Source organism: Pteropus medius, unplaced genomic scaffold (genome assembly GCF_902729225.1).
Source record: "Pteropus medius unplaced genomic scaffold, Ma_sr-lr_union100, whole genome shotgun sequence".
Classification (NCBI taxonomy): Eukaryota; Metazoa; Chordata; class Mammalia; order Chiroptera; family Pteropodidae; genus Pteropus; species Pteropus medius.
Genome location: NW_024344253.1, coordinates 7,203,460 through 7,229,485, shown reverse-complemented (window position 1 = coordinate 7,229,485; position 26,026 = coordinate 7,203,460). Strand labels below are relative to the sequence as shown.

The following is a 26,026-nucleotide window of genomic DNA, read 5'->3' as shown; positions in this document are numbered from 1 at the left end:
ATAGGCATTCATGAAGCTGAACCCAGATATATACAAACACTGAAGTTATAGTCTGCAATTGCAGACTATAAAGTATTACATGTATAAATCATTTAACCCTAATGATAACTCTATATTAGTCAGGGTTCTCCAGAGAAACAGAACCAACAGGGTATGTGTGTGTGTGTGTGTGTGTGTGTCTGTGTCTGTGTGTGTGTCTGTGTGTGTGTAGTAGTAGAAAGTGGGGGAAGGCTCAGGAGTAGGAGGGAGTCTTGGGGCAGTGCCATGCACGGACTTGCTGGGGAGGAGCTAAGGATAAGTGAGGAGTGAAGATGTTAGACGTGCTCTAGCTACTGCACCAGTTCATTGCGCATTAAGAAGCTGTGAGGCTGAACAACAAAGACTCAGTGTCCCTAGGATACCTTGTTATTTTCCACCTGATCCATCTGCACAGAAATGAATACAGTGTAAAACACCTCTGGGCCCAGCCCAGGGGATCTCTGGGAACTCTATTTTTCAGGAATTGAGAGAGCTTAGCCAACTCAGTGGGCTCACCTTGACAGATGCTCTGCCTGTGCCCAGCAGTGAGAGAACTAAATGTGTAGTATGCTTGGGGTCCCCAACAGCCCTGAAAAGGCAGATACCCGAAAGTCACTCCATGCTTGGTGCCAGAATGTTCCTGAAAAACCTTCATGAGTCTTGGGTCCAGAACCAGAATCTACCAAAGGCCTTGAATGGATAAAGATTGCCTCTAGCTCCTGCTTCTAGGACCTGCCCAGAGCACACACGCCTCTCGGAGGTGAGAGAGCCTGCCTTTTCCAAAAGGATCTCTGCTCTTGGCTGAGCTGGTTGATCTCCTTCATCCATTTAGAGGAATCGGCCTATGGAAGAAGGATATGTCATCTGAGTGAACACAAATCAGGGACCTGAGTCTGCCAGGCCAAAAGCCAGATCTGAACAGGGGTCAATTCACCAGGTGGATGACACCCTTTATGAGGAATTCCAGGACACTGATGATTATGGTGATGATAATGATGATGATAGTAATAATAATACAGCAACCCTTTACTGAACATTGACCCTGTGCTAGGAGCTGTGCTCAAAATTTTTGCAGTTTCACTTAATTTTTATGACCCTGTGAGTCAAGCACTAGTTCTTTCCTCAGTGTTCAAATGAGGAAATTGAGGCTTAAGAAGTGAAGAAACTTGTCCAGGACCTGCCGCTAGCACTGCCAGTACTGGGGTTCCAACCCAGACCCCTCTAATCCAAGAGTGAGAGCAACATCTCTCAACCTTTCACCCACTATAGCTGCCCACGGCGGGCTGCCCACCGCCAAAGACCATGTCTGCCAGCCTTCCCCAGACCACATTCTGGACCTCGGCCTGCAGCCAAACAGGACTGGTCCCTTTAGAATCTATACACAGAGCAAGGTCACTTTAGCTCACAGTGCTCACACCCAGCTGAGGAAACAAGATTTGGTGGTGGTGGCAGCCTCGCTGTGTGGGAGGGAGAGCCTTCCAGGAATCCCTGCTGTTTGGGCTGCAGTTGCTTGTCACCCTAGAAACCATGACTGCTTTCAAGCTGGTTGTGGATTCTCCTTCCTGCCAGCCCCTGGATCTATGCTCTGTTCCCTGGCTAGGGCAGGGAGATCGATCCAGGCATATCTTCTTCCCATTGGCCTCTGCCCAAACCCATAGAGGATGAGCAATATCAAAATATAATGTGACCTCTGCACTAGGCTGTATGTGGATCAGGAGTAGGTGAGAGACTGTCACCTGCTGAATGTGCTATGGTACTTTCAGCCCAAGCCAGTGACAGCTGGTGCCATGCCCTGCCCCAAGAGGCTGCAGGATTCTCGTGCCCAATAGCTATCCAACATCTATCATTCCCATGCCATACCCAAGCCCCCACCAGGGATGGAGGGCAGCAGTGGTTGCTAAGTAGGAGCAGAGAAAGGGAAGCTCCAGGAACCAGGGGAGTAGGCAGCCAACTAGGGGATATGAGAAGGCACCTGGGAGTTAGGACCCCATGTAAACTGAGGCTCTAAGCCTCCCTGCTCCCCAACCCCTCAATTATTTGCATGTTCCATTGTCGCATCAGACTACACTTACAAAACACAAAGTCAAAGATAAAATTATTAAGAATTTCAAGACAGTGACCTCCAAGCATTAAATCTCAAGTGAGGGCCTGCCCCAATCTGAAAATCAACTGCTTTCTTCCCATACCCCCATATCTTCCCCATTAGCCCTTACTTTTTCCTATACCTTGAAATTCCTGAAATACCTGAAATTCTCCATATCTCCTTGAAATTTCTTATTCCATTGAGCTCCAATGCTTGGCCCATATTTTCTAACCAATATTAAATTTCCACTACTCTCACAACATCCATATGTCTCTTTAGCATCCTTGTGGGTCCAATCTGGCCAATTTTCCTCTAATGTAGTTTAAATATCCCAGGATATTTGGTCACACAATTCCCTCTACTGCCCACCTAATTCAACGATTACTGCTTCCCTATATTGAGCTCTTAATTGTCCCCCAATTTCTGGGCTTCTGATAAGAAGTTCCCTTGTCCAAAATAACAAGCTTCTCCATTCAAATAATAATGAACAGCCTTTTCAGGGTTTAACCATAAAAATAAACAGACCCACTTTTCAGTCCTTATGCCATTTTGCTCAAGAATCAAATTCTACAGTCTTATTGACCTGGCTACGGTCATGTGCCCACCTTTGGCCAAAGTCAGAAGAGACACCTTTATTGGCAATCTCATGAAAATAGCATGCAATTGGAAAGAGATAGTTTCTCAAGAGACTATTGATGTTATCAAGATGATGGATGCTGCGCAGACAAAATAACATTCAGTAACTTTTACCCAATCGCAAAAGATGAAGGGAGAGATGATTATTTTGGACAATTGTCCCATTGTGAATTGGGTTATAAGGGGTGGGTAGGTATATGGAGATAGTGAACAGTGGTTTCTGAATATCATGGGACAGTAGGAAGTTTAAGTTGGGGAACAGAGTTGAAATTTAGCTGTTTGGGACAGCGGAATCTGAAATTAGGATAATAATCGATTTTTGTAATGTTTCACTGTTTATTAAGTATCAAGCCCTGGAGACAGTGATTAGCAAAACAGATATAACCCTTGCAGCTCACTTTGTTAATAATGGAATTTACCATGTGGCAGGCTTACTGTTTTATACAGCATGAACACATTGAACCCTCACAACCCAATGAAGTAGTTTGTTTTATTCCCCGCATTTTGCAGATGAGAAAACAGGCATAGGTGAAGTGATTTGCCCAAGGCCACAGCACTAGTGGAGCTAGATAAACCCAGGCATTGTTTTGGGGGTGTGTACTATTATTTTTACCAGAGTATTGAGATATAATTCAGATACCACACAACTCATTTAAATTGTGCAATTCCATGGTTTTTAGTATATTCAGAGTTGTGCAGCCATCACCACAATTAATAGTAGGATATTTCATCACCCCATAAAGAAACCCCATACCCTTTACCCATCTCCCTCCACTTCTCCATCCCTAGGCAATCGGTAATCAACTTTCTATCTATAGATTTGCCTGTTATGTACTTTAATATAAACAGAACCTATAATATGTGGTCCTGTGACTGGCTTCTTTCACTTTGGTATGTTTTCAAGGCACACCCATGTTGTAGCATGTATCAGTATTTCATTTCTATTGCTAAATAATATTCTCTTGTATGGCTATATCACATTTGATTTGACCATTCATTAGTTGGATTCATTTGGGTTGTTTCTACTTTTCAGCTACTATAAGTAATGCTGCTATGAACATTCATGTACAATTTATTGTGTTAACACGTTTTCATTTCCCTAAGGGTGAAGTTGCTGGATCATATGGTAACTCCATGTTTAACCATTTGAGAAACTGCCACTGTTTCCCAAAGTGGATGCACCATTTAATATTCCCACAAGTACTGTAAAAGAATTCCAATTTTTCCACTTCCTTGCCAAAACTTATCTTTTTTTAAAAATTAGTTATCTTAGTGAGTGCAAAGCATTATCTCATTGTGGTTTTGATTTTTATTTCCCCAATGGCTAGTAATGTTGAGTATCTTTTTGTGTGTTTATTAGCCAAGTGTGTATCTTCTTCGAAGAACTGTCTATTCAGATCCTTCACCCATTTTTAAATTGGGCTGTTTTTCTTGAATTCTATGAGTTCTTTATATAGCCTAAATACAAGACTATTATTAGATATGATCTGTAAATTTTTTTCTCCCATTCTGTGGTTTGTCTTTTCACTTTGGTGATGGTGTCTTTAAAGTACAAGTTTTTATTTTTGATGATGTCCCATTTATCTATTTTTTTCCTTTGTTGCTTGTTTTTGGTGTCATCTCTATTACCTAATTCAAGACCACAAGGATTTAAGCCTATGTTTTCTTCTTAGAGTTTTATAGTTTTAGCTCTTATATTTTGGTCTTTGGTCCATTTTGAGTTTATTTTTGTACATGGCATGAGGTAGAGGTCCAACTTCAATCACCAATGGCCAATGATTTATGTAATGAAGCCTCCATAAAAACTCGAAAGAAGGGCATTTGGAAAGCTTCCAGGTTGAGTAACCAGAATGCTTCCATTATGCCAGGCCCAAACTCCATGGAGGACAAAAAGCTCCTTTGTTTGGCCCTTGCCCTATGTATCTCTTCCTCTGGCTATTGATTCATATATCATTTGTAATAAACCAGTACTCTAGCAAGTAAACAGTTTTCCTGAGTTCTGTGAGCCACTCTAGCAAGTTAATTAAATCCAAGGAGCGGGTCACGAGAACATCTGACTTATAGCAAATCAGTCAGAAGCACAACCTGGGCTATGGTTGGCATCTGAAGTAGAGGGCAGTCTTTGTGGGGCTGAACTTTTAACCTGTGCTACCTCTGGGTAGATAGTGTCAGACTGAGTTGAATTGCAAGACTCCCAGGTGGTATTCAAAAATTGCTTAGTGGTGTGGGGAAACCGCCCCTCCCCATCAGAATTGAATACGAAACCTCTTACATAGTATTTCCTTATAATTCTTTTCATTTCTGTAAGGTTGGTAGTAATGTCCACTCTTTACTACCTATTAATACCATGCCAAACTGTCTCCTGAATTGGTTGCCTGTTACAGCAGCAGCAGAATGAGAAGTCTATTGGGGGGTATATAGTAGGGAACAAGCATCGTTTTAAGGAAAAATTAATGGATAAATACAAGGGAAAGCTTAGAAGTAGGCATCTAGGGAAGTTGAAGGTTTGATATTATAAAATCATAGGATCTAATATAGAGGGAAGCAGGAAATTGGGTGAGACTGATGCTGGATGGGCAATAGGGCAATGAAGCACAGTGGGTAACCAAGTGGTTATTATCCTTATTTCTGAGGTTTTGAGGGAGAAATTTAATTAGAGGACAATGGGGCCAAACATTAATTTGCTCCTGCAGAGACACTACTGTAACAAATGGTAACAGTATTAATACTGTTACCATTAATAATGGTAACAGTTAAGCATTTACTCAACGTCAGTTCTAAATACTGTAGATTTCACCCTTTTATCCAGGTCATGTTCATATTTTAACTGTAGTCAGACAAACCATATTATTGTATATATAATGAGGCCAACCAGGTCTCAGCTGTTGTTTCCTTAATAGCTTACATCCTTATGAATCTTAATATTCTATTTTCACTAGGTATATTAGTCTCCTGTGGCTATCATACAAGCTTAGTGACTTAAGACAAGTGTATTCTCTCAGTTTTGGAGGCCAGAAATTCAAAACAAGGGCGCCAATGCTAATAGAACATGCAGTGCATGAAAAAGCATGTAGACGTGCCTAGACATATCTTTTACCCCACCTAGCTCCCTTTAAAGCCCTGCCTCAAATTCTCTCAAGGAGCCACATGAACCTTTCCTTTCTCAGTGTTGGTTCCCTTGTGCCCAAGCTTAATAAACCTTTGCCTCTTGTCTGAAGGAAAAAAAAAGGGGTGCCAGGAGGGCCATATTTCCTTCTGGAGGCTCTAGGGGAGAATTTGTCCTTTGCTTCTTCTAGCTTATGGTGGCTGTTGGCATCCCTCATTCGTGACTACATCACCCCAATTTGCCTCTATGATCACAATGCTGCCTCTTGTCTCAAATCTCTCTCTGCCTTTTTCTTATAAAGACACTTACTATTGGATTTAGCCCCCCTCCGACCCCCAGCCCCAGATAACTCAAGATGATCTCGTTATCTCCATATCCTTAACTCAATTATACCTGCAAAGATCATTTTTTACAAATAAGGAACAATCACAAGTTCCAGGAATCAGGACATGGACATACCTTTTGGGGAAATCACCATTCAATCAACTATACTAGATTTTAAATAAGCTATAAATAAAAAAAAAAAAAAAGATTTATTTGAGTAAAAAGTCATATTGAAGGAAACATACCAGGACATTACAGATAGCAGAAAATCAAAAACCAAAGCCTTTAAAAACATATGTATTTCATGTACAGGATTGGAAAAAGAACTCTTTCATAATAAACATATTCCAGGTAAAGACTTCCTAAATCTATGAATATCTAATTGCAAATATTAATACCCTAAGTTACTCTTCTACATAAAGGAGACACTCCAAATCCTGTTCTTTAGGGAGACATGGAGGGCAAGCAATACCTTCAGAATAACTATTGCTATATCTTCTCTTTCCTGGGTAACCTAACATGTTACATGGGTTAATTACAAAAGAAAATATAAGACTCCGTTGAATTTAAGCACAACATACAGCTAAAATTTCTCACTGACGGCACTAAATATTTGATGCTTATGAGTGTGTACATAAGTTAATTAAATATTAGGTGCAAGGAAGATTCCAAAATTACCTGAAGTATGAAAAAAATGACAAAAATACCTAATAGATAATATAAACTTTGCTTTTGGGTATGTTCCAGGCTTCCTTTTCTTTTCCAGTGAGATCTGCTTCTTTTTGTCCAAGGTCTTCTACTGCTGGGCTCCAAGATAGTAAATTTCTTAACATCACCAAGGCCTTGGTCATGGAAAGGATTTATTTTAGAAACAAAAACTTCTTTCTTCTGTCCTAAATGTCATGGTTGTTTTTCTGCTACTTGAGTCTTTCAACTACTTATCACCTTCTTTGTATAAGAGAAGTTATTGAACAAAAGCAAGCATTCTGTTTTGGCTGTCTCGCAATATAGTGGTTGGTCAATAAAGAAGCCAACCATTCAACCTTTTTCTCATTTGATCTCATCTAAAGAATAAGTCAAAAATGACGAAAATACGAAGAACTCATGACCAAGGTACAACTTTTACAAATATCTTTGACTGGCCAGGGAAAGCTTTATTTTCTTCAATCAAGGCCCCAAAAGAGTCATTACTGAATCAAGAATCCTTTCCCACCTATGAGAGGCCTGTAAAGAATAAATGTTTCAAAGATTAGATCAGGGTAATACATAGATACTTCAGAATAGGGACCAAAAAAGAGGAAGATGTGGACTACAAGAAAGTAAACAAAGAAAATCCAGTAAAATATACAGTTCACTAAAATAAGAATAGTCATTGATATGAATCCCTTACTCATTCTGCTTTTGACAGACTCCCTTTATTATTTAGAAATTAAGATATTTTCAGTCTTTTGCTTTCCTTTTCCACATTGTCTCTAATATTCTGTAGTTTTCTGGAGTTCTGGACCAGGAACACTAAGCTCTCCTTAAAATCACTAGTCCCATGAGCTCTGCCAACATTTTCAAGCTCATCAAACAAAGCCAATGTCTGTTTGAGTTTGGCCTGAACAATTTTTTGCTCTTCTAATTCTGCAAGAAGGGCTTGCTTAGTGCATAATTCAGTCTTATATGTCTCCTGTAACTGTTCAATTTCTTTTTGGAGAAGGTGGAATTCTTCCTCACTATAAGGATGCATCTCCTGAGATTTATCTTCCGGAAGCAAGATGTTTGGGGGAATACGCAAAATCCACTGTAAAAATAGCTGTTCCATTTTGACAAAAAGGTTATCAAAACGTCCTTTCATGAAGCAAAGAAACTTCTCCGTACATTTACGGATTTGGACTGGACTAATCTCACAGTTTGGGATGCCATCCAGTTTCTTCAGAATAACCTGTTCAACAGCCTGCATCACTTCAAATAGGTAGTCTTGAAATGCAATGTAGATCCTGAGCATGCAAGTTTGTGGCGTGAAGCCAAAAAACTGGGCCTCATAGGTCATTGGATCGACAGACATCTTGGCTAATTTTGCTATGTTAATTTTGACTGTGAAAAATCTGAAAATGCAAGAAAAAAAAAACATTTGGATTAAAAAAAAATCAGAGGAAAGTAACAAATCACATTACAGATAGAAAAAAAAAAAAGCAAAAAATAAGAAGTTTGTGTTCGTTGATACCCAGTGCCACTTCCAGCCTCACTCATTCACAAAAGGATACAAACCTTTGCCTCCCTGAGGATCTTTCTATCAGCCTATAACTTCTCTTCCCTCTTTCTTATTGTTTATTTCCCTCACTTCTCATTTATTGAGGACTCTGGGCTCAGTCTTCTAAGTCTGTTATCCTAGACAATGTTCAAACTTAGACAGATGACTTAACCAGCGCCCTAGAGACTCTGTTTCATGAGTTTCAATGGCTTCGTCTTCACTTTTACCACCTGGCTCTTGATGTTTGTAACTTCTCTCCCCAACTGCCCCTATTTTTTACCACAACTTTCTATGCTATTCTTCCAACTCTTATTCACATACTCATACTGTACCTTAATCATCAAGAATTTCAACCCACTGATCCTCTCTTCTTTGCACTGTCTATTCCACTTCACTTCCTTCCCTATCCATTTTAGGCTCCACGATTCATTACTTCGACCACTTCCTTGGCCATGTCCTCAACTCCCTGTCCTTCCAATCTAGCCATCTGGAAAAAAATCCCAGTTAGAAGTTGAGCTTGCCTCTTGTCAGCTTTACAAGCTTAACATGTTTTTTCAAGGGTCTAAGAGTCAACCTTTAGAATGTAAACATCTAGGAAAATAGCACTCGGATCTCCTTGTCACTGCGGGAGTTTAACCTAGGCATCTTTTCTGAGCTTTATATAACCATATGCTTGTTATAGAAATAAGAGTTTTATTATTCCTTCAGATAAAGGCAATTAGCTAAAATAGATGGCTACTTCTATTGCCAGGTGAATTTAGGATGAACTTTATGAAAGAATTTGAAGCAAATGGTAGGTTCGAATCTTTTTATGGGAAGACAAAGATGCCACTAATCTTGAGAATTTATATATGTAATGGCTAAAAATAGAACGGTTATAACTACTTGGCTGTACAGATAGGGTACAATTTCTGTTTTTGTAATCTTACTCAGATTATCTACAATGCGTTGTAATCTAGATATGACTAACCAGTAAGAAAACTACTTTTTTTTCTAAGTCTTGTGAAGAGGCTTCTCTGGGTTGGCAGGATTTCTATTTCCTCAGCACTGCCCTATGCCTTCAGAATCAAGATCAAACTATTTAACCATGGCTTACAAAGGCCTTCATCATCTGAACCTTACTAATCACATCCTGTTCTTTTTAAGGATCTCACGTGTGCATAATTGAGCTGATAACTTCCTATTTCGTGGCTATTTTTGGTTCATGCTAGGTCTTTATTCTTCTACATTTCATCTCCCATAGGAACCTACTCTAATGTTTTTAACATATGCTTTTTTAATTAATTTTCAATTTTAATTCATCTTTAGTAGTTTCAGATACATATTCTTGAAAGTTTTATATATGTATGTTTACATTTTTTGTTTGTAATCATTCCATGTTAGTTTTATACTTAAGTTTACTTCATTGATTCTAACTTAAGTGTTCCACCAATTTTATATTCATACGCCATACTTATGTTCCATTCTCCTTGTGAAAGACACCTAGTTTGCTTTCAGCACCTTACTACCAGAAACAATGTAACATCCTCCTATAATGTCTCCTTAGGGACTTGCAGAGCATTTACACAGGCAAGTAATTGCTGAACCACAGATTTCACTTATATGTATTTTCACTGTTCCAAGGGCTTGAACTCCCGAAATACTGACCAGATCTTCAATGAGAAGAATCAGTGATTTATATCCTGACTCTCTGAAACTCTTGCCTCGAAATTTCTTGCTTTGGTTGCTTCTACCTTTCCTGCACTGTTATTTCACGATCACTATCCAATCCTAATCAAACCCTCAAATTCAAAGATCCACCTTAAACAAAACTTGCAATTCTCAAAAAGTTCCCATCTTGCCTTCCCTCTCTATGAGGCACTGACAAAACTCTGCCAAGTTCCGTTGTTCACCCTTACCAGGGTAAGCAGTACATGCAGCATTGTTTTATCAACAGGTTGTGAGGGTGATATTTGGGGAGCAGGCAAAAATATTTTAATGTGCATTTCTCTGATTATCAGCAAAGTTGAGTACCACTTCACACGTTAGCTCTTCAGGTTTCACCTTTTGTGAATTACTCATTTATATCTTTTAAAAACCACTCTCTCTACCCTTTTACTTGGTTCCTTATATACTAAACTTAATGGTCACTCCCTGTTTCAAAAACCTTTAATGCTTCCTTATAACCCACCGAATAAAGTATGATATTAACTCTGCCATTCAAAATCTGACGACTCCTTGTACCAACCAAACCGAGCTGTCTTTGATGTCTTTCCTTCAAGGAAGGATGCTGTGGCCAAATACTCCTCAAGGGTCAGTTTAAATACATTTCCCTAGTGACGCACTCCCACCTCTGAATTCCCAAGACTTTTCTGTGGGAACTGACCGAGTTCTACTTTAAGATATTATCATGGGCCTGTCTCAACGTCTGTGCTAGCGCTAGAGTTCATGAAGGCAGGATGAGGACGGCTTGTTCAATATTCGCACAGTAAACACGGGCGCTGCCCCACACTCCTCACTAACTCTAAAATCCTCCGGGCAGGAATTGCTTCCGGCCGGAGAACCGACTCCCGTCGGGCGCCGCGACCCCGCTGCATGCCGGGACACTGGAGGCCGAACAATAAGGCCGCTTCAGCGCCCCGCGGTGATGCCTAATCCAGTTCTACTCCCCTCTGTTCCTCTGAGACAATGCAACTCTGCGGCACTTACCGAAGCGACCATGAGGGTGACAAATTCGATCAAACACCAGCTTCCCGCCACTTCCTTTAAACCACCTCCTGCTGCCAGATGTCGGCGGAGTGGCTGGCTCGCAAAAATTCCAACCGATGCCTGCCTCAGCTAACGAGAGCAAAGGCGGGATGTTGTCGTGCTCTTGATTGGCTGGCTGTCTGGTCGGGAGGGCCACCTACATTGGTGACAGAAAGGGGCCGGACGGGCAAGCTATCTGTGGCCCGCGGGGATTGGCGGAAGGAACCGGTACTTACTCCCTTCTCCGTGACGTTGGTGGGTAGAGAAGCATGGCTGGGGCACCCTGAAGACGCAACTCGTGATTGGTAAATGGCTTTTCATAGGGCTTGGCTTTTCATAGCGATTGGCGGCTTGCTGGTTGCGCAGCGCTGATTGGACAGCAGCGGACAGGCTAACGGGATGACCCCGCTTTAGTCCCGCCCCGCCGCTTGGGCTGACTGGCGGAAGGGGAAGTCGGAGGGCAGGTGGCGGTGGGGAAAATGGCGTACCAGAGCCTCAGGCTGGAGTACCTGCAGATCCCACCGGTCAGCCGCGCCTACACCACCGCCTGCGTACTCACCACTGCCGCTGTGGTGAGCAGCTGCAGCGCCAGCTTCTCATTATCCGGGCTGGATTTGACCGGGTCTTCAGGAAACTGGGGTTTGGGCCTTGGGGAAGCCCAGATGGGTTGGTCTCAGGGGTGAGTGGAGGTGGACAGGGCTCACTCCGGGGTTTGGAATGGCTCCAAGAGTGTTTATCCAGTGACGCGAGAAGGGAGTACTGCAGCATGAGGGATGGAGGATCAGGACTTCAGGTCAGTTTCTGAGAGATGAAGGCCAAACCAACAGCAAATCCAGGGCAGCGGGAGCCGCCCACCCAGAAAACGTCTCTGAGAACTCTGGTGATGGCCAAGTGGTACCGCGGTGACTAGTGGGAGGAAAGCCAGCTTAGTGAAGAAGTTTAAGTTGTCGAGAGGGAAGAGTCTTGAAATAAGGAGAGTGTGGATATAGAGGTTGGCTGGAAGTACCCAGCCTTGACGGTGGCAGGGTCTTGGGTCTCGGTGCTTTTGTGTGAGTTGTGTTGCTTCATGAAACTTGCAGGTGATGCCTGTGTGATGGGCAGATTCATAGCAGCTGCTCTTTACTTTCCCTGTATGTAAGACATCACCACCTCACTCCCGTACCCTCATGTCATCCTCTACTTTTGCAACATAAAACAGACTTTTATTCTGTATTAGATATTGGAGATACAAAGAATTGTACCAGTTATGGAGAATTCTTTCCTAGCCTCTTCCTCCAACCTTAAAAGATGCAGTCTAAGTGACAGAGTTGGAAATCGATAGGCCTACTAATCCTTTGTTGTAAATGATGAAATATTGTTTCTTGATTGATTTGCTTTAAGGAGCTCTTTTTCTATTTCAGCAGTTGGAATTGATCACACCTTTTCAGCTGTACTTCAATCCTGAATTAATCTTTAAACACTTTCAAGTAAGTGGTCCATCACAACCATGATTGTTTCCGTTTTTAAACTTATTTTTCTTACTTTTTAGTAGCAAACCCTGCCATATACTATTTCAAGAAAGAATTCAATGAGAATGTTTGATTATAAGTCATATTGTGAGGGGCATAAAGCAGTGATTCTGCAGCCTAATTGGGATATTCTCAAGTTCCTCATCATGGACCAAATCAGAATCACAACGGGTAGGAAATAAGAATCTGTATTTTATTTTTGAAGTTTCCTGCGTGTTTTTGATTTGAGGTGTTTAGTTCCTGTATTTAGAAATCACTAATTCAGAGTTAATATATTTGAGAGGACCAACTAGCTGCCCAGGGAGAATCTCACAGGATTGATTATGCCCTTATTTTGTACACTTACCATGTGGTACACCCACCACCACCTTGGCGTTATCAGCTGTGGTCCAGTTTGGACACTCAGCTCTGTTAGGGCTTTTAAATTAATTCATCTTCCAGGGATGATCATACTAACAAAACTCTGAAAGACCAACATCTAAAACAACAACATGCCAGTTTATTAGATTACAATGGGAGATAGTCCTTTCCAAAATTAGAATGCTAAAAGAGAGTTGTATTTTCCTGCTCCACAATGTTTATATAGGCTATAGTTGGAGTGGAAGGGAGACCCAAAAGCCAGTAATTTTTCCTCTGTCTCAGATGTGTTTCATTTACTTTATACCCATTGAACTCCAGCTTGCCTTTCAAGGCACAGGTTTTGTGTAACCTCAGATTCATTCTCCTTTGTTTCTAGGGTATCTGTAAATACTTCTTTTAGATCATCTCCCATCACATACTTGCACTATTTATATGCTTGTCTCCTCTTTAGGTTGAAGACTCTAAAATCCTGGATGCAGTTAGTATGTAGAACTAAGTGTTTTAACTTTAATAGTTACCAATTCTTAAGACTTTAATGATGCATAAAGCATTTCGGTGGACTCTTGTCACTACATTCTTCCTTCAGTACTTACATGGCCTTTGCTGAGAGCTGTATCTCCATCCAGATATTACTTCCAAGTTAATACCTGTTTGCCTTGATTTTGCCTGGGGTTAAACTCGATACTTGTGTCTGCGTTAGGAGTTTTGTGTCTGCGTTAGGAGTTTTGGGTTTGAATTCAGAGTTGCCCTTTAATAGCTGTGTGTCCTTGGGCAAGCCATTTAAAAAGTATTCAAATCTCTTAGTTTCCTTATATATGAAATGAGGATTGCAGTAACAGGATTAAGATCACATAAGATAATAGAATATGTTAAAACACTTTAAAATATTAAGTGCTTTGCCATTATGAATAGTTCTTATTGTAGGTGTGGATGGGTTGGGTAGGGAAGAGTATATCAGGGTTTCTAACAAGAAAATAAGTGTTTTTATATTTACCAGTTAGACTAATTATTAGAGCATTAGGTCTTTACTCGTAGAGAGTTGACTATTTGTTCAACCAAATTCGAGTATTTGCTTTAGAATTATCTTTACTCTGAGTGTTTTGAATTGCCTAATATAGAAATGTTTCTTAGCAATTTATATTAGATCCCTGGAGTTTTTCTCTAATATCTCAAGACTATTCATTACATTATAATACTACATTTTTGAATGCACTGTTTTCTATTATGCAAATTAACCTAGTCTCCATCAAACTTTTTCCATAATTTGTCCGACCATATGGTGTGGGCTTTTTTTTGTTAAGACAATCACAATTTCAAATTTTCTGTCTCCTTATCTTTAACAAAATTCAAAGGCTGAATGATATTCAGACTTTCAACTAGAAGCAGCATAAAAATACAGTGTCTGGTTGTGTGCCTCATTTTTTTGTTCAGAACATGTTATCTATCCATGGCCTTTCAACCATTGTAGTCATAGGATATCTCTTTTGTCTTAATATGGAAATGTTTCCTGGTATATTTTATTTAATCTATATTTCTCTCGATTTTTTTTTTTCTTTTAACAGATATGGAGGCTAATCACCAATTTTTTATTTTTTGGGCCAGTTGGATTCAATTTTTTATTTAACATGATTTTTCTGTATCCTTTATTAAGTGGGGTTAGCATAAAAACTTCAGGTTTACTTAGGAAATACAATATTAAGTTGAAACTATTAATATTGTTATTTTTGTTATCATCTTAGCTGTAAATCCTAGGTTCTGGCTTAGTGGTACACAAAGTTGTCAGATAGTAATATTTTAAGGGTGTTTGTAGGTCACTGTTCAAATGAGGATATTTAATTAATAAATGATTACATTTCTGCCCAGAAGTCACTTGCAAATCTGATCAGGGGAGAGGAGGTGTGACTTAATTGAGGCATACTTACAAAATAACATCAGCAGATCCCAAGTGGTAAAACGGAACCTTAATACAGTGATAATTAACAGTTTTAATATAAGTTGTAGAGTGGATTCATTGACAATGGAGAACTTGAGATCTCCTTGTATCTTACTTGCTGATCTATTGGCTGAAAAGACAGCACCATAGTATCTTCTGGGCTTGCCATGTTCCAATGTGTTGAAAGAGAAAGAGTTGTTCACTGATTAAATGATAGTTGGGGCCCTCTGGATTAAGAGGACAGTTATAAGTCAAAGCACCTGCAGTTGATAGAGGACCATGTAGGGGTGACAGGATTCCTGCATTAGGATGGGTTCCTGTGTCTCCTGTATGGTATACTGGTAAGTTTCTAATAATTTTTTTTTATCATCATGGATCTCATTGATCAAGACATAGACATGCTTAATCTACCTGGCCTGAAAAAATAGGTTCTCACACAAGGCTTCTTGATGGGGATTTCTTCCAAGTTAGGCTGTGAAAAAACAAGGGTGATGTAGATTATGGTACGGCTGAACATGAAAAGATGTTACAGATCTGAAAAGGTTTAATAGGTGACTGGTTTAAAAGGATTAATGGCATGTTTATGCAGTGTCTGGCTTAACTGTTTAGAAAAAGTATTTTCTAAAATACGAAGCTGGTCTTCACCCTGCCTAAAATGCCTGGTAAAAGAGAAGTAACCATACTACTACTCATAAACGTTCTTATAAAAATGAAGGCTTGACTTCTTACAAATAGCATGGAGTACAGGTGTACTTAAATGATACACTAAATTTTACTTTCTTCACATTTGTGTGCTTAACATTTTCTTAACTTGGAACTTAAGATATCGTTACTGTCGAATGCTAGAAGAAGGCTCTTTCCGAGGTCGGACAGCAGACTTTGTATTTATGTTCCTTTTTGGTGGATTCTTAATGACCGTATCCTTCAACAGAATAAATACAGGCAAATGTTAAAGAAAATCCCTTCTCTTCCTAAAGCTTTTCATGTGTCTCCCACAATTCACTGGATACTCTGAACAGATCAAAGTAGATCTCCAGATTTTAGCTTCAGGATACTACTATTTATTGTATAGCACACTTTATAGGACAACTTTCTAGAGATTGGACCCAGGTGGGTTACTACATATCTTAGATATATTATTGTTGATGGGTGTACTTACTCCACTTTTAAAAGAAGTTGGTAAGACATTTATTTGGTTACTATCAAAACCGATAAATTATTTTTTTAAAAAAAATAATTGTCATCCATATAACAGACTTGAATGTAGTCCTGTCTGACAAGATGGTTTTGCTCCCGCTGGCTTTATTCGCCTCTGTAGAGGTGCTAATGGTGAGTGAACTTTAATGCAATTTTTGACCAAGTAATTAATGCATTTTCCAAAGAGGCAAGAACTTCATGATAGCAGAATAGTACTTTGAAATAGGTACAATCCAGATGATTTGGCCTAAGCAGGTTTTTGCCTGATTGCTCTGGGAAATTATTTTCAGGCTTTTTTTTCTCCTAAAGATGTAAGTAGGTAATGCTCAACTTTCCTAATTCAAACTTTTATTAAAACACAATCCTTAGTTCTCTTGCCCAGTCTTCCCTATTACACTTTTAATGTTGATATTTTCCTTAATGCTATCTGCTAGATTTTTGGTTTGTTTGTGAGCTTAGTTTTCTTGGGCCAGGCTTTTACAATAATGCTTGTCTACGTGTGGAGCCGAAGGAACCCTTATGTCCGCATGAACTTCTTCGGCCTTCTCAATTTCCAGGCCCCCTTTCTACCCTGGGTACTCATGGGCTTTTCCTTGTTGTTGGGGAACTCAATCATTGTGGACCTCTTGGGTAAGAGTCTTATCACTATTTTTTCTATTATTTTACTTACAAACTTACTTAGTTGCTATTTTTCACGTTCTGTCTAGCCTTCACATAATAGCTATTATGGGATTGTTTGATAGTTACATGCTGAAAGACTACAGTATTATTGAATTATTTGATAGTTACATGCTGAAAGACTATAATATTTTTTTTTAATTTTTAAGAATATTTCTTCCCAAATATGAGGGATTTATGTTGGTAGATTTACCTACAATCAATATTTTAATCCTCACCCACTTTTATTTCTGGTTGACTCTAGGTATTGCAGTTGGACACATATATTATTTCTTGGAAGATGTATTTCCCATTCAGCCTGGTGGAATAAGAATTCTGAAAACACCATCTATTTTGTGAGTATTTAACACTGGGTTACATGTTTTTTGCAGATAAATTGAGACAGAGTTCATGATTTGTGTATTCTTGATGCTCCCATAGCTCCTGGCACACACAGTTCAAGTCAGTAAATATTTGCAAATTGAGCAGTCTGAGTGCAGTTGAGCATTTGTATTGGGTAGGAGCAGACAGTGCCAGACTTGTGGTAGGAGCCAGGTTAATAGCCTCAAGATGTCTGAGGCTGACTTGGTGAAACTGTCCCAGATCACCGCTAGCACCTCCTGGCCCAGGGAGGAGCCTCCTGTTTTCAGAAAGCTGCTGAATTTAGAGAGGTGAGGTAGCAAAGTAGGCAAAACTGACCGGAGCAAAGTTTTTAAGGTTGAATGCCTGACCTTCCAAGCAGGTGGTAGAGATGAGCAGTGAAGTACAGTGGAAATAGGTTTGGGCTGTTCCACGGAAGGGATTTTAAGTAAATCCCTTCTTTTTTGCACTTCATTTTCCCTGGAGGTAGAGCTTTGATTTATAAGCCCTCTTTCTACTCCAGAATTTTGTGTCCTTGGGCTATACTACATTAAAAAGGGTTAACCTGAAGAATAAAATGTGAATTTTTATTATAAAGTGTTGGTTGTAGAATGATTAAGTAAAAAGTAAAATCTTCCATAATCCCATCACTTAGATTAACTTTTTGGTATGTATTCTTCAATCTTTTATTGTCTGTGTACTTTTTGAAAATGCTTTTTTATGACCTTTTTAAGTAGTATGTCAGAATCATTTTTCCATCATAAATGTCCTATAAAATTGTAACAACTACATGATACTCCATGGTATAAATATAGCATAATTTTACAAATCCCATTTGATGGACATTAACATGAGTTCTTCCTTTTCCCTTCTAAAATTGGAGTGATGAACTTCCTTACAGCTAAACCTTTGCACACATCTGTGATTATTTTCAAAGGATAAATTCCTAGAAGTAGAATTACTATTTTGTTTATTGTCAAATTGCCATCCAGAATGAATGTTGAAGTTTACATTACTACCAACAATTTCTACCATTTCCCTACATCTTCATCAAATGTGGGATGTATTTACTCATATTTATTACTTTCCTAGTTTGATAGCCATAAGATGGTATCTCATTGTTTTATATATATATATATATTTTTTTTTTTTTAATTTTGAAACAAAATTGCAAAGAGTACAAATGACTCTTAGTAAATTGTCAATCTAATGCCCAGTGACCCCCTTTAATGTGTATTTTCTATAAACAAAGACATTCTTCTACATTTAAAATCAGGAAATGAATGTTAATCCTCAAACCCAATTCTACACTTGGTACTTGTCCTAATAATGTTCTTTATAGCAAAAAAATCCAGTTTAGATTCAAGGGTTGCATTTAGTTATGTCTCATTAGTTTCCTTCAGTTTGGAACAGCTCCTTAGTCTTTCCTTGACTCATGATATGGACATTTATGAAGACGTTTTGTAGAATTTGGGTTTGTCTAATGTTTCCTCACATTTAGGTTCAGGTTTTGCATCTTTAGCAGGAATAGAGAAGTGACACTGCGTTCTAATTGCATCCTGTTAGCACAGAATTTCAGTTTGTTGAATTTCTCAAAGTGGTAATAATCACTTTGATAACTTAATTAAAGTGACTGTGAGGCCTCTCCGCTATGAGGTTACTTTTTTTCCTTTTATAATTGTTTTGTTGGAAGATACTTTTGAGACTATGTAAATATTCCTTACTAATATCAATTCTTTTATATCTATGTGAATTCATGGTTTCGTGTTTCGTTCATAGATTATAATCCCTTATTAGTGTTTATTTTTTCCCGCAGCTTTATTGAAATATAATAGACAATCAGTTGCCCATCTTTACATTATACAATGGGTTTTTTTTTTCAATTATAGTTGGCATATAATAATATATTAGTTTCAGTTGTACAGCATAGTGACTAGAGATCTGTCACCCCACTAAATCTAGTACCCCTCTTCCCCCTTACATATTTTTTACAACATTGTTGACTATTTTCTTTATACTACATTTTGTATCTCCCTGATTATTTTGTATCTATCCATTTGCACTTCTTAATCCCATTGCCCTTTTTCACCATCCCCCCAACCCCTCCTCCCATCTAGTAGCCCTCAAAATATTCTGTGTCTATGAGTTTATTTCTGTTTTTGTTGTTTATTTTGTTCTTTAGATTCCACATGTATGTGAAATCATATGGTATTTGTTTTTCTCTGACTTCATTCAGCGTAATACCCCCCTAGGTCCATCAAAGCAATATCTTTTCCCATCCTTTTCCTTTTAGTCTGTGTGTGTCTTTAAATCTGAAGTGAGTCTCTTGTAGGCAGCACATGTAGGGGTCTTGTTTTCTTATCCATTCAGCCACTCTGTCTTTTGGTTGGAGCACTTAATTCTTTTCCATTTGATGTACTTGTTGATAGATACATGGTTATTACCATTCTTTATTCCTATTTTTGATAAATGTTTTTTCTTCTTAAAGAAGTCTCTCTAACATTTCCTGTAATACTGCCTTGGTGTTGATGAATTCCTTTAGCTTATTTTTGTCTGGGAAACCACCCTCTATCTGTCCTTCAACTCTAAACGATAGCTTTGCTGGGTAAAGTATTTTTGGTCGTAGATCCTGGATTTTCATCACATTGAATATTTTGTGCCAAGCCCTTCTGTCCTGCATAGTTTTTTTTTTTTAAGAAATGAGCTGTCAGTCTTATGGGTGCTACCTTGTAGGTAACTAATTGCTTTTCTCTTGCTTCTTTTAAGATACTCTTTGTATTGAACCTTTGGCATTTCAATTATAATGTGTCTTGATGTGGGTCGCTTTGAGTTCAATTTTTTCAAGACTCTCTGAGCTTCCTGGGGTTGTATGTCTCTTTCTTTCACCAGATTAGGGAAGTTTTCCATCATTATTTCTTCAAATAGCTCTTCAATTTTTTGTTCTCCCTCTTCAGGTACCCCTATGACATGTATGTTGTTATCCTTAATTTTGTCCCATAGGCTTCTTAAATTATATTCTTTGTTACTTTTTTCTTGCCATTCTGTTCCCCATCCTCTATATTGGTGGTTTGATCCTCTTCTTTATCCATTCTGTTGATTCCCTCTAATATACTCTTCTCACATAATGTATTCTTCATTTCTGACTGGTTCCCTTTTAAAATTTCCATTTTTATATTTTTATCTCTTTGTTAAAGTTCTCACTGAGTTCATCTACACTTCCCTTAATTTCGTGGAGCATCTTTATAACGAGTGTTTTGAACTCTGCATTTGTTAGATTGCTCGACTTCATTTTTCCTTGATTTCTGTTCTGTTCTTTCATATGGTTTCTGCTTCTTTGTCTTCCCATTTTAGCTGCCTTTCTGTGTCTGTTTCTATACACTAAGCAAAGCTTCTAAGTCTCCCAGTCTTATTAGTGTGGCTTTGTGTAGTAGTTGTCCAGTGGCACAGTCCCGAGGGGCGTTCAGCTGCAGGCTAAGTTTAGCCCTAGCCTGTGTCCCTCTGGGGCCACGTGTTAAGATTCAGCAAGCAATCCACAGATGCTGTGCTCATAGTTGCCTCAAGAAGTCACACCAGAAACCATGGTCAGCTGCCACCAGTGTGAGTCTTGGAGCTGCTCAGCAAATGGCACAGGATTCTCCAAGGATACTACTGGATTTGGCTTGGGAGGGACCACGAGTGGCGGAGGCAGAGTTTCAGGGAATCTTCTGGTCGGAGCATCCTTTGTTATTCAGTTTGATGATGTCTCAGCAATCACTGTGCTGCGTCAGCACGCTGGAAATGAGGAGGGCTCAACAGAGTAACAGTGGATACTGTTAGCACTTCTGCCTGGGAGAGAGCCTTGCCTCCAGCCTTCCCTCACTCCGACAACTCAGTGTCCCCCTGTAATTCCCTGGTGCCCCCCAGGCAGCCTACCCAGTACATGTGCTCAGAGTGAGAAAGTCTGCACTACAAAAGTCTGGTCACCTTTAAGAGGAATGTCTGTAGCTGCTACAGCCTCTGTCCCAGTCAGCTGCTCAGGACCGAGCAGCCTTGTGTCTTCACCACCTCCAACCTTCTATCGTTGGAGGGTGATTTTTTATTTCTCTCTCTAGTTGTAGGGCTTTTGTTCATCTAGACCCCAGGCGACTCTGCTTGTTGTTTGTTCCATGTTTCCGTCACAACTTTAATGTCGCAAGAGGAGATGAACAAAGCTGCTATCATCTACGCCATTCTGCCCGGTCTCTATGATTGTTTATTTTGATGCCTGTATTTCCTCAGATTTGGCCAATGGCAATCCCTTCAGACTGGCTCCTAAGTACTTTTCAACATGGTCGCATTTTTTCATTTTTGTTTTTAGCAATTTATTATCTTCTGGCCTGACAAGATATCCCTGGCTTGTCATGTGCCCTCCTTGATCCAGTCCGAGAATCAGCTATTTCTTCAAGGAGCTCTAGTTCCTTTTTGGTGGAGAATGATATTTAGAAGCCAAGATCTGGATATGCTCATTGCTTTTGAAGTGTTACTATTCCCAGGTCCTCTCAGTGAACAGAGCAAGGAAATTATATGTATGCATATGTGTGTATCTACATCTATATTTTTAGATCTATGTATTTTTATAGCATCGGTTTATACTGATACTGCTGGCTTTAGTACAACTCTACATGATTCATGGTAGTTTTTTTTCTTTCTATATTCTTCCTCCAATATTTTAATATGAAAATTTTCAAATTTATAGAAAAATAGAAAAAATTATACAGTATCATTTACCCACCACATAGATTCTACAATTACTATTTTACTGTTTTTGCTTTTTATACATCTATCTATCCATCTTTCCATTCCAGTATACTTAATTCTCTAAATACTTTAGTACGCATATCATTAACTAGAGTTCTTTATATACAACAACATCCATGAATCTCAAGTGTGTCAACTAACAGGTTTTCATAAATGCACACAGTTATCCCAAACTCCTATCATGATAAAGAAAATTACCATTACCCAGAAGCTTCCCTCATGTCCCTTCTCTGTCAATCCTTGCCCTCATCCCCCCAAAACAATCACTATACTGATTTTGTTCCTCCACAGATTAGTTTTGCATGTTCTAAATTTCATGAGTGGAATTATACAATGTGTATGTACTGCTTTGTAAAAGACCTCTTTCATTCAACATGTTTTTGAAATGTATTTATTTTGTTGCATGTATGAGTAATTGTTTCTTTTCGCCTTTTTTTTTTTTTTTGCCAAATATGTATTCATTGTATGAATATACCACCCCTTTTCAAATTGCCCTGTTCTCACTGGCTGTGGAAACCTGATTCTTATTATCGTTAATATATTTACCTATTTAATTAACACCCGCATATGTAACCAATTTTTCATCACTGTGTCCCCCTCCCCCATGTGGATGCCTTGCTCATCTGCTCTACTTCAGATTCCCCATATTAGGCTGCCCTCTTATGGGGATGCCCTCCTTACCCTTCTCAGGCTCTGACGCTCTGCACCAGCCCACCTCCATGTGTGCATGTCCCAAATGGGCTCTTGCCTCCATATTCCAGGCTGTTCCCCTAACTCCCATCCTGCTCTGGGCCACTATGGCTCCACTCCCCTACATGGGCGCCTACATTGTTCCGCCTCACCTTGTTTGGGAAGTAGAAGGGGTTTAGTTTTTAACATGCATTCGTTTAATTATTGCGAAAGCAAATATCTTCGTGTTTATTGACCATTTGGATGTCTTTTTTGAATTGCCTGATCAACCCTCTATTTTTCTATTGATGTGTGTTTTTATTGTTAATTTTTAAGAATTAATGGAGATATTGAAATATAGATGCTTCTCCTAATCTCAGTATAAAATAGAAGTTTACAGATGCACTTCTAATTTTATCAACTGTGGGCAAGTACAATTAGAAATATGAATGTAAATAGAGGTTGCTGCTTTAATGGTTAATTCTTCAGGGAGATTTTGAATGACCACATAATAGTATTTTTTAAGTTTTTGGGCATTTACTGTCTCTTCCTATGCTCTGGATAACTTTTCTTGGAATAACTTGTTAATTTTTTTAAATTTTGATTGTTATAAAATACACATAACATACAATTTACTCTCGTATTATACATTTTAAGTGTATTGTTCAGTGGCATTAAGTACCTTCACATTGTGCTTCTATTATCACCATTCGTCCATAGAATTCTTTTCATTTTGCAAAACTGGAACTCTGTACCCATTACACACTAACTCCTCATTTCTCCTCCCCTTAGCCTTTACAACCGCCATTCTACTTTCTGTCTCTATGAGTTTGACTACTCTAGTTTCCTCATTAGTGAAATCACACAACATTTGTCCTTTTTTGACCAGCTTATTTCACTTAGCGTACTGTTTTCAAGGTTCATCCATGTTGTAGCATGTGTCAGAATTTCCTTTTATAGATTGAATAATATTTCATGTACATGTGACATGTATACCATTTTGTTCATCTGTCAGTGGTTGTGGGGAGACATGCTAAATTTAGTGAAGATCAGGTTACAAAACAAATAGTGTGATCTAATTTTTGTAAAATTACATATATAAAAGTTCTAGAAGAATAATGAAAACAATAGTGGTTATTTCTGGGGATTTAGGATGTTTTGCTCACATATAGTTCCTGTTTTCACTACAATTAACATGTATTGCTTTTGTAGTAAAAGTTATTAAAGGAGGTAAAAGCTGATGTAAATATGAAATAATTATGAATACTTTCAAAATATAACTCTTTCATTGGTAGACAGATGTAATACTTGTCCATTGGTAGAAACTCCATCGGACCTTTTTGACCTTGCAGTATTTAGGAGCTCCAATGACTTTGGGACTAAATTATATCTGTTGCCTGTCTTTTAGGAAGGCTATTTTTGATACACCAGATGAGGATCCAAATTACAATCCACTACCTGAAGAGCGGCCAGGAGGTTTTGCCTGGGGTGAGGGCCAGCGCCTTGGCGGGTAGAACGGCAATGCCAATAATGAGACCCAGCTGGGAAGGACTCAGTGACATACCATTGGGATTCTTTTATCCTTTGTGTTGCAAAAGTGTGGACACTTTTGACAGCTTGACAGATTTTTAACTCCAGAAGCACTTTATGAAATGGTACACTGATTAATCCAGAAGACATTTCCAGCAGTTTGCCAGTAGTTTCTCACTATACTGGTACTCAAAGTGTAATCTCTTGGAGCCAAAAAACTGAAGAAACAAATACCCTGCCACCTCTAACGAACAAGTACATGAGTACTTGAGTTTATGGTGTAAGGCAGAGCTTTTTCTCCTCCTCCTCTTTGATAGACGAGGCCATGGTGTAAATGGAAGTTCCAGAGAGGGCATAATAAAACTGAATTCCATCTCTCTCTCACTGAATTAAAGCTTTTGTGTGTGATCTTTTAAATTATGATAATGTATTCCAGCTCTCCTGCATAGGTCTGAGCTCAGAGCAGTTTACATACTCACTCTTCCTGTCTTCACAGCTTTCAACTGGATTTTATTTCAAGATTGGAAATATGTGGCTGATATACTGTGGCTGTATATATATCTTACTAATTCAGAATGCCAGCTCCAGTAGGAAGAAAATTCATTGCTGTTGTCCAGATAGTTTGTTCTCATCTGGATTTCACAAAACTTCAAGTTGTCAGACAACATGGGAAAAGGTGGTGGTGGTGGCAGAGTGTAGGGTGGTTCTTCCAGCAGCAGGAGTTCAGCAACAGGAGAGTCCATCTATAGGCAGAAAGCTAATGTGGCATCTTATTTATTCTGCTTGCATTTCTCCATTAAGAAATACCCAGGAAAAGACAGGTAATGGCCAGCTTTTTGGAAAGCAACAGAAAGATCTTCTGCAGACTTGGAAAACAAGTTAGAATGTTGACTTTGGAGCCAGATGAACAGGCACCAGTTAGGGATACATTTCTCCTGGGCCTTTGGCTGACATTTGTCATTTGCTTCATGAAAAGCCAAGAAGCTTTTTAGAGCTAATTACCTGGTTTACCTTCTCAATCAAGTAGAAATGAGGTTCCACAGAAATGGACACTTAATACCTGTGGTTCAATTAAATACTCATCCAAAATGTTAACTTCCCTGGGTCTCAATAGGTTTGTATTCACACTGCCTAAGTAATTCAGAGAACCCAGAGGACTAAAATGGACACCCCCGGGAAAGAGAGTATTCCAAATAGTTTTAGTAAACACCATATAGGCACAGGACTATTTCTTAAGTAGTTCCAGCCTGGTTAAGTGGTAGCTTTCTAGGGTGTGAGATTTTCTTCAAAGGTGAAAGTTTAGATCAAACATAATAAACATCCTAAATGGGAATTTTCAGATTGTGAAATGAAGTGAATAGTGTTTTAGCATCTTTAAATGGGATATGCATAATAATGGAATTTAAATATACATGCTGCTAATTGGTAACTTCCTGAATATAATGGTTGCAGTTTTATGGAATATGGGTTAATGGGACTACTTTTTTTCCTTAGTGGTTTAAAAAAAATCTTAAAAGCCAATCTTGGAATGTATAATCCTTATGGGATTCTTAAATTTTGTTAGATCTTGACTCTGTTCAGGAAAACTGGAATTTAATTAGAATTCTTTTTTATTGTATATTTTGAGGCTAAAAATAGGTTTCTCTAGTTATATTTGTTCCCCCTTAGTTAACTTTGAGTTATCCAATTCATGGAATTTTTGTGGTAAAATTTGAATCCTAAAATCCATTCACTGACCATTTAAGTAAGGAATGTCTGTATATATTAATGACTGGGTAAAACATTAAACAATTTTCTTTTTGAGGGGAAACAAATTTTGAATTTATCACCTAATCACAGTTACAGGATTTTGATTTCTCTAATTTTATGGGATGAGAATTCCTAGTGCTAGGATGCCATGCTGTGC

The 26,026-nt window shown here is 38.8% G+C and overlaps 2 protein-coding genes across 4 annotated transcripts; one reads left to right on the top strand and one right to left on the bottom strand.

Annotated features, from left to right (window-relative positions):
• Positions 1-6,448: 6,448 nt before the first annotated feature.
• MIS12 (MIS12 kinetochore complex component) lies at positions 6,449-11,316 on the bottom strand. The gene is made up of 2 exons (XM_039869696.1): positions 11,092-11,316; positions 6,449-8,257 (listed from the first exon to the last, which is right to left on the bottom strand). The coding sequence occupies exon 2, from the start codon at positions 8,215-8,217 to the stop codon at positions 7,597-7,599; it is 621 nt and encodes a 206-aa protein (XP_039725630.1). The 5' UTR covers positions 8,218-8,257; positions 11,092-11,316; the 3' UTR covers positions 6,449-7,596.
• A 230-nt stretch (positions 11,317-11,546) lies between these two features.
• Positions 11,547-24,509, top strand: DERL2 (derlin 2). Of its 3 annotated transcripts, none has more exons than XM_039869688.1 (7): positions 11,548-11,702; positions 12,531-12,596; positions 14,561-14,634; positions 15,755-15,848; positions 16,563-16,758; positions 17,051-17,141; positions 23,999-24,509. In XM_039869688.1, the coding sequence occupies exons 1-7, from the start codon at positions 11,610-11,612 to the stop codon at positions 24,102-24,104; spliced, it is 720 nt and encodes a 239-aa protein (XP_039725622.1). In that variant the 5' UTR covers positions 11,548-11,609; the 3' UTR covers positions 24,105-24,509. The 3 variants fall into 3 exon arrangements, with proteins under 3 accessions (XP_039725625.1, XP_039725622.1, XP_039725624.1); XM_039869690.1 differs by having other exon boundaries at positions 11,567-11,702; positions 12,534-12,596; XM_039869691.1 differs by lacking the exons at positions 14,561-14,634; positions 15,755-15,848; positions 16,563-16,758 and having other exon boundaries at positions 11,547-11,702; positions 23,999-24,241.
• The last annotated feature ends 1,517 nt before the right edge of the window (positions 24,510-26,026 follow it).

Bases quoted from the DNA above. Each gene is read 5' to 3' on its own strand.
- DERL2 (XM_039869688.1), top strand. From the start codon at position 11,610: ATGGCGTACCAGAGCCTCAGGCTGGAGTACCTGCAGATCCCACCGGTC. The intron at 14,635-15,754 runs GTATCCTTTATT...TTGGAACTTAAG, and splicing joins TTATTTAACATGATTTTTCT to ATATCGTTACTGTCGAATGC. The intron at 15,849-16,562 runs GTATCCTTCAAC...GCTATCTGCTAG, and splicing joins TTGGTGGATTCTTAATGACC to ATTTTTGGTTTGTTTGTGAG.
- MIS12 (XM_039869696.1), bottom strand. From the start codon at position 8,217: ATGTCTGTCGATCCAATGACCTATGAGGCCCAGTTTTTTGGCTTCACG.